Source organism: Gallinula chloropus (assembly GCF_964237585.1).
Source record: "Gallinula chloropus genome assembly, contig: HAP1_SCAFFOLD_210, whole genome shotgun sequence".
Classification (NCBI taxonomy): Eukaryota; Metazoa; Chordata; class Aves; order Gruiformes; family Rallidae; genus Gallinula; species Gallinula chloropus.
Genome location: NW_028168420.1, coordinates 145,204 through 153,316, shown reverse-complemented (window position 1 = coordinate 153,316; position 8,113 = coordinate 145,204). Strand labels below are relative to the sequence as shown.

Sequence of the window (8,113 nt, the reverse complement as noted above, 5' to 3'; positions counted from 1 at the left end):
AACCACCACAAGGTGAGGCTGAGTCCAGAGTGAACCCTCTTGTACCCCCCAAAATCGCAAACAAGATCAACATGGGGGAAAAACGAACTGCCAGTTTAATTTCCAGGGCCAAGTCAGAGAGAACGAGGGTCTGAGTCTTTTTGTCCCAAATACAGACCCGCCAACCTGGCTGCCAGGCTGTGTGTTGGTCTGAATTGTGAACTCTTTTCTCCACTATCTGAAAAATCCTAATCTGTTCTGGAATGGGAGGAAACCCTTTTAAATCAGCTGTCCATATCAACTATAAGCCATGTCATCTGCATAGGAAGCACTAAAAATCAAGCCTGAAATCATTTTTTTGGTACTCTTGGTTAAATCAAGGAGGAGACAGATGCATCGAGTGGATTCACAAAAGGACCATCCTGGGAAAGACATCTCTTTTGCAATGCTCATGCTCCTCAAGCAATAAATCCAGGGAAGTTACCAGACCTCTTAACTTACTCTTGCCAAATGTTCAAGAGGATGCTGCAGTCATGAGATGGCTTTGAGCGTTGGCCCTTGGCGGGTCTTTCTCTGCTCTTGCAGAAGTCATTTTGAAAAGAGGACACGTTCTGAACACACAGAACACGTTGCTACCCCTTCCCATCTCACGTCAAGAGGATGTGTCTGATGTGTGCCCGACAGAGGCCATCGTGCTGAGCCACAAGGTTCAGAAAGGACCCCCTTGCTTTCCAAACTCCTCCGGAGAGAGGAGCCAAGGTGCAGCTAGGTCCAGTCTTAGTTCCAGACTTGGTCAACAATTTATGTCTGAAGGATTAGATATAAAACTACATGTCAGAGTCAATGTTTGCCAGCCAGAGCCCCCAGAGGACTTTCACTGAAACAGCTTCACAGAGCGGAAACCAGTAGAAAGTTTATTAAAGGGACAGATATAAAAGTTCCCGATTGCTGTTGATAAATGCACTTACTGATATAGGACTAGAATGCCAATGACAATGCTATGATTCTAACAAAATGCTGAGACTATAACCAAATGTTAGTGAAATACCACCCTGGGTATTCTCACCACAAAAACAAAGGGGTGAAATCGCAACCGCGCGGCGTAACTGTGTCTTGGGTGGAGGAGAAGCAGCACAGCCCAGCAACTGCCTCTTCGGGGGTCTTCAGTTTCTTCTCTCCCCCCTCCAGGTGGTCGCTTTCTCAATACCCTTAATACCCTCATCTTGAAGACGCTTTCCTGGTGGTGATGCTCAACGTGACTTGGGTGGAGATTCAAGTCCTATAGTCACCCACGTTTAGCACGCACAGCTTTCTGCTCATTGGCATATTGAGGGCTGCCAACTTTCATGTTTATTTTGATTAATTTAATTAATTAGTTTATTAACTGACTAATGCGCTTAACGAAGCAAAAGGTCTCATTCTAGGCCCATCAGGGGATGCTGTGGCAAGGGGGGGCGAAGCCCCCAGGGACACCCGCTGCTTGGGAGCCCACTGCATCCCCCCCCCTCACCTTCCAGCCTGCAGCTCCTGGCCCCAGCTCGGCTCCTTGAGGAGGGGGTCTGGTGGGTGAGGGGTGGCCCGGGCTGCCCTATGGGCTCGGGGGTTGAAGGCAGCAGAGGAAGAGTCCAGAAGGGGCAGTGGGGCAGCAGGACCTGTGTCCCCTCCGTGGGCGATGCCGGGGTCAGATCCGGAGCAGGGTGAGGAGCGCGAGCACCAGGCACGGGGCGCGGGGCTGCAGCGGGGCCGCCCTGTCCCGGGCGGGCACCGGCTCTGCCAGGGCAGGGGGAGAGGTGAGGGCAAACCTCGCAGCCCCCCAGTGCCCCCCTCACCCCCCACCCCCACCCCAACACTCACCCTCTGGCCCCCCACGCCCGTGGGGCTGCGAATTGGGAACCTCTGTCACCGGCTCCGGCGCTGGAACAAACCCACCCGAGTCAGGATGGGTGGAATGGGGGGGTCTGTGCCCCCCCCCCCAGTGCTCCAGAGCAAACCAGGGTCCCCAGCAAGGACCAGGCTGCCCCAGATTCAGGAGAAGGGGGAACCCCTAGACTTTTTGGGGGTGCAGACCACCCCACCCCACCCACCCCACCCCGGACTGGACTCACTGGTGTGTCTGCAGCAGACGGAGACTCGCAGCTTCAGGCAGCGCCCGGCACTCCCGGGGTTGGGGACAGCTGGGAGTGGGGACAGATCAGCGGGGGGGGGGGGGGGGGTGTCCCCCCCAGAGCTCCAGCCCGAGACGGGGCCCCCCCCCCCACCGCCACGGGCCAGAACCGGGCCTGGGGCTCCCCCTCCCGGCCAACAGCGGCCGCACCCCGGGCCACGCAGACCCCCGACCCACCCCCCCTCCATCACCCCCCCTCCATGTGCAACCGGACACCCCCCTCCCCACATACACCCCCTCCCTGTGCACACCCCCACCGCCCACCTCCTCCCTCAAAGACCCCTCCCCCTCCTTTTTCAGGACACAACCCAACCCCGCTGAGACCCATCCCCAGGTAACCCCATCCCTCAGGACCACCCTCTTTGCCCGCCCCCCCCCCCCCCCCTCCCCATCTCACAGATGTAGTAATAGGTCTCCCCAGGCTGGAACTCGACGCCCAGAGGAAAGGGGGTGAAGCGCTGGATCTTCTCCGGAAAGCGGACGGGGCCGAAGGGCGCCCGGGGCCGGTTGCACTCCCAGCGCTTGAAGGCGCCGGGGGTCTTGTTGCAGCCGCGGTGACCCTCCAGATCCACCATGAAGAGCGTGAAGGTCTCTGCCCGCCCGCCGGGCGCGGCCCCCTCGTAGTGCGGGCAGTAGATGTCCAGGTAGTCATTGATGGCCACCTGGATGGTGTAGTCGTCCCGTAGGAACCTGATGGAGGGGGAGAGACGGCGGGTCCTGTGGGCCATGGGGTGGGATGCCCTGCTGGGGGGTCCTGTGGGCCATGGGGTGGGATGCCCTGCTGGGGGGTCCTGTGGGCCATGGGGTGGGATGCCCTGCTGGGGGGGGGGGCCTGTGGGCCATGGGGTGGGATGCCCCACTGGGGGGGTCCTGTGGGCCATGGGGTGGGATGCCCTGCTGGGGGGGGGGGCCTGTGGGCCATGGGGTGGGATGCCCCACTGGGGGGGGCCTGTGGGCTATGGGGTGGGATGCCCTGCTGGAGGGTCCTGTGGGCCATGGGGTGGGATGCCCCACAGGGGGGGTCCTGTGGGCCATGGGGTGGGATGCCCTGCTGGGGGGTCCTGTGGGCCATGGGGTGGGATGCCCTGCTGGGGGGGGGGGCCTGTGGGCCATGGGGTGGGATGCCCCGCTGGGGGGGTCCTGTGGGCCATGGGGTGGGATGCCCTGCTGGGGGGGGGGGCCTGTGGGCCATGGGGTGGGATGCCCCACTGGGGGGGTCCTGTGGGCCATGGGGTGGGATGCCATGCTGGGGGGTCCTGTGGGCCATGGGGTGGGATGCCCCATTGGGGGGGGGGGGTCCTGTGGGCCATGGGGTGGGATGCCCTGCTGGGGGGGGGGCCTGTGGGCTATGGGGTGGGATGCCCTGCTGGGGGGTCCTGTGGGCCATGGGGTGGGATGCCCCACTGGGGGGGTCCTGTGGGCCATGGGGTGGGATGCCCTGCTGGGGGGGGGGGCCTGTGGGCCATGGGGTGGGATGCCCCACTGGGGGGGTCCTGTGGGCCATGGGGTGGGATGCCCCACGGGGGGGGTCCTGTGGGCCATGGGGTGGGATGCCCTGCTGGGGGGTCCTGTGGGCCATGGGGTGGGATGCCCCACAGGGGGGGTTCTGTGGGCCATGGGGTGGGATGCCCTGCTGGGGGGGGGGGCCTGTGGGCCATGGGGTGGGATGCCCCACAGGGGAGGTCCTGTGGGCCATGGGGTGGGATGCCCTGCTGGGGGGTCCTGTGGGCCATGGGGTGGGATGCCCCACAGGGCGGGTCCTGTGGGCCATGGGGTGGGATGCCCCACTGAGGGGGGGGGGTCCTGTGGGCCATGGGGTGGGATGCCCCGCTGGGGGGGGGGTCCTGTGGGCCATGGGGTGGGATGCCCTGCTGGGGGGGGGGGGCCTGTGGGCCATGGGGTGGGATGCCCCATTGGGGGGGGGGGGTCCTGTGAACCATGGGGTGGGATGCCCCACTGGGGGGGGGGGGTCCTGTGGGCCATGGGGTGGGATGCCCCACTGGGGGGGTCCTGTGGGCCATGGGGTGGGATGCCCCACTGGGGGGGGGGGTCTGTGGGCCATGGGGTGGGATGTCCCACTGGGGGGGGGGGTCCTGTGGGCCATGGGGTGGGATGCCCCACTGGGGGGGTCCTGTGGGCCATGGGGTGGGATGCCCTGCTGGGGGGTCCTGTGGGCCATGGGGTGGGATGCCCTGCTGGGGGGGGGGGGCCTGTGGGCCATGGGGTGGGATGCCCTGCTGGGGGGGGGGGTCCTGTGAACCATGGGGTGGGATGCCCCACTGGGGGGGGGGTCCTGTGGGCCATGGGGTGGGATGCCCTGCTGGGGGGGGGGGCCTGTGGGCCATGGGGGGGGATGCCCCATTGGGGGGGGGCGGGTCCTGTGGGCCATGGGGTGGGATGCCCCACTGCGCCCCTGTCCCATGGAGCAGGTGGATGGGGGGGTTGAGTTGGAACCACTGCATCATCAGCAACCAGCTGTGGTTGCTGGAGCTGAATGGGTTTGGCTGGGGGGTTGGAGGGGGGGGAAGGGGACGAAGCCCCCTGCCCCAGGCACCCACCTCATGGCCATCACCCCCAACCTGACTGGGGGCTGCCCCCTGTGACACCCCTGCGCTGGCTGGCGTGGGGGGCACGGGGGCTCCGAGGGTGGGGTGGTGAGCAGGGGAGGGGGCCCAGCCGGGTAGTGGAGGGTGGGTGAGCAGGGGAGGGGGCCCAGCCGGGTAGGGGGGGGTGGGTGAGCAGGGGGGGGGGCCCAGCCCCGGTCCGGGCGCTGCCATGGCGTGAGCTCACTCCCGCCTGTGCAAACAGAGCAGCCAGCCAGGCCGGGGTGGAGCAGCCGCTGCCGCGGGCACCCACACGCGTGTGCTCCCGTGCACATGTGTGTGCACACGCCTGGGCCCTGCCTGCCCGGGGGGGCGGGGGGGGACGGAGCAGCAGCCCCCCAGCCCCCTGCCCAGGCTGCGGCCTGCGCCCGCCTCTCCCAGCCGGGCCCGTCCTCGGCACTGCTGCACCCCCCCCGCCTCACCCAGCTGCTGCGGGGCCCGCAGGGTCACCCCGTCCCACGGGCTGGGGGGGGGGGACACCCCAACACTGGCTGCAGCCCCCTCGTGCCCCCAGCACGGGCACCGGCAGCGCTGACACCAGCGCCGGTTCCGGCGGCCTGGGCGGAGGCCGCAGCGTCGCTCCCCAGGCTGGCGGTGCTGGGGAGGTTTGGGGGTCCCCCCCTTGCCCCCCCCCACCCCCACCCCCCAAAGCCCGGGGCTCTCAGCGGCCAGGACGGGGCGCAGGCTCCCTGCTGACTCACAGCATCCCCACGCCGGCCGGGACGAGCCCGGGCACGGCCAAGAGCTGCCGGGGGGCTGGGGCGCTGCCCTGACCCCGTGAAGGGCCAAAAGTCCCCCACACACCCCCCCCACACCCCCCCACACCCCCCCATCCCCAGGGCACCCATGGGTGGTGGGTTCCCACAGCTCCCATCCCTGTCACCCCACCCCAGCGTCGCTGCCCGGGGAGCACCTGCCCACCCCAGCCGGGTTTGGTGGGGTGATGAGACCCCTTCTGTGTGTGGGGGGGTGCAGCCCCCTCACTCCCACCCCCAAACCCACCCCCCTGGTCCCACCCAGCCCGGAGCTCGGGAGTGCCTGAAGAGGAGAGGGCAGGAGGAGGGATGGGGCTGGACCCCAGCCCGGACACCACGGCACAGCCCGTGGGCAGCCCCCCCAATCCGGGGCGGGGGGGGCAGTTTGGGGGGCTGCGGTGCCCGGTACCACCCCCCCCCCGCAGCAGCCCCACCTGACCCCAGGCTCGGTGCTGTGCCGGGTGCCACCGGCCCCACACCGCCGGTACCGGGGCCAGGTGCAGGTTGGTACCAGGGACTCGAACCCCCCCCCACACCCCACCCAAAACACCCACCGGCCTGGGTGCCCCCCCCAACCCCCGGGTGCTTCACCTGCCGGTGCCGCCCGGTGCCGCCCCGGGGCTCGGGCTCACGGGGGGATGCCCGGTGCTGCTACGGGCTCGGTACCGCCCCGGGGGTACCCACCGGCTCGGTAACGCCCAGAAGCGCTCGGTGGCTCGGTACCCACCCCCCCGGGATGCGGTGTCACTCGGTGATGTTGGTTGGGTACCAGCCCCGGTACCAACCCACCGGGCATCACCGAGCGACACCGCATCCCGGAGGGGGGGGGGGGGTACCACCCCACCTCGGTCTCACGTGGGGGGCACCCGGTAACCCGCTGCTCCCCCCGGGGGGGGCACCACCCCCTCCTCCCCTCAACCTCCCGCCTTCCCGACCCTCCCGGTAGCGCGGGGCCCCCCGGATAGGGGGGAGAGGGGGGGGGGGCTGCCTCGGCGGGGCCCGGGGGGCTCACCAAGGGGGCGGGGAGGGCTACCTGGGGTTGCTGTGCCCAGGGCGGTACTTCCGGTGGGCGCCGCGGGGGCTGCTGGGAGATGTAGTCCCGGCCCCTGTGTGGTGGTTCCCCCCCCCGCGCCAACTCCTCCCCGTTACCCCCCGGCGCGGCCCTTCCCTCCCCACCCCCCGGAGTCCGGCGCTGCGACGGTCCCGGGCCGCGCTCAGGCCTCAGGCGGGGGGGGCGCGGGCCTGGGGAGAGAAGGGGAGGGGGAGAGAGGGGGGAGAAGGGGGGGCCATGGGGCGCAGCCCGGCTCCCCCGCCCCGCCCCCCCTCGCTGCAGCCCTCTGCCCCCATCCCTCCCGCCTCCCTGTCCGACCCCCCAGCCCCCCATCCCTCCTGCCTGCCCCCCCGAGCACCCCACAACCCCTTCTGCCCCCCCATAGCCCCCCCCCAACCCCTTCAGCCCCACATCCCTCCTGTCTGTCCCCCCATAGCCCCCCCAACCCCTTCTGCCCCCCCATAGCCCCCCCCAACCCCTTCAGCCCCACATCCCTCCTGCCTGCCCCCTCACAGCCCCCCCACAACCCCTTCTGCCCCCCCCATAGCCCCCCCAACCCCTTCTGCCCCCCCATAGCCCCCCCCAACCCCTTCAGCCCCACATCCCTCCTGTCTGTCCCCCCATAGCCCCCCCAACCCCTTCTGCCCCCCCCATAGTCCCCCCCAACCCCTTCTGTCCCCCCCATAGTCCCCCCCAACCCCTTCTGCCCCCCCATAGCCCCCCCCAACCCCTTCAGCCCCACATCCCTCCTGTCTGTCCCCCCATAGCCCCCCCAACCCCTTCTGCCCCCCCCATAGTCCCCCCCAACCCCTTCTGCCCCCATCCCTCCTGTCTCCCCCGCAGAGACCCCTCTGCTCCTCCTTCCCCCCCATATCTCGTGTCTGCCCCCCCATCCCTCCTCTGCCCCCCCCCATCCCAGCCGTGCCTGTGTCCCCCCCCTCACCTGGAGGGAATCACCGTGACATAGGGGTGATCCGGGGGGGTCTCGCTGGGGGGCAGCGAAGGCACAGGGGGCCCTGAAGGCAGCGGGCGCTGGGGCGGGGGCGGCTTGCTGGGCCCTGGGGGCTGTGTGGAAAGCGGGGGGGTCAGAGCTCCAATGGGGGGGGGTGGGGGGTGGGGGGTCCCCTAACCCCCATCCCTTGCCCGGGGGGGCCCAGCCCGGGCAGACGCCGTCCTGCCCCACACGCCGGCGCCGCCGGTGCCGCCGTTACCTGAGCGCCGGGTGCCGCGGGGTCTGCGGGCAGCGGGCGTGTGGGGGGGGGCGGCCTGTCCGAAGGGGGGGCCTGGGGCGGACAGAGCGGGGACACTGAGGCAGCTCCGGGCACGGAGGGGGAGGAGGAGGAGGAGGAGGAAGAGGAGGAGGAGTGGGGGTGGGGGGGTGCAGCGATGGGCGCTGTGCCTCCAGGGGCTGCAGCCCGGACCCCCCCGCATGCAGAGCCAGCCATGCAGCAGCGGCTGGGCCGGGGCAGCCAGGACCGCCCCCCCCCAGCCCCCCAGCCCGGGCTTTACCTTGGGAGGAGGGGCCGGCGGGAGGGGCCGGGAGGGCGGGTCGGGCCGTGCC

The 8,113-nt window shown here is 69.0% G+C and overlaps 1 protein-coding gene and 1 long non-coding RNA gene across 2 annotated transcripts; both read right to left on the bottom strand.

The window, feature by feature from the left end:
* Positions 1-1,660: 1,660 nt before the first annotated feature.
* On the bottom strand, positions 1,661-6,315 carry LOC311204480 (ephrin-A4-like; the record flags this gene model as incomplete). The annotated part of the gene is made up of 5 exons (XM_084280901.1): positions 1,661-1,749; positions 1,834-1,893; positions 2,085-2,153; positions 2,541-2,833; positions 6,134-6,315. The coding sequence occupies 5 exons, from the start codon at positions 6,313-6,315 to the stop codon at positions 1,661-1,663; spliced, it is 693 nt and encodes a 230-aa protein (XP_084137027.1).
* Positions 6,316-6,649: 334 nt separating this feature from the next.
* On the bottom strand, positions 6,650-7,845 carry LOC311204481. The gene is made up of 3 exons (XR_014618061.1): positions 7,764-7,845; positions 7,496-7,617; positions 6,650-6,743 (listed from the first exon to the last, which is right to left on the bottom strand). It is a non-coding gene; the product is annotated as an uncharacterized lncRNA (long non-coding RNA).
* Between the last annotated feature and the right edge of the window lie 268 nt (positions 7,846-8,113).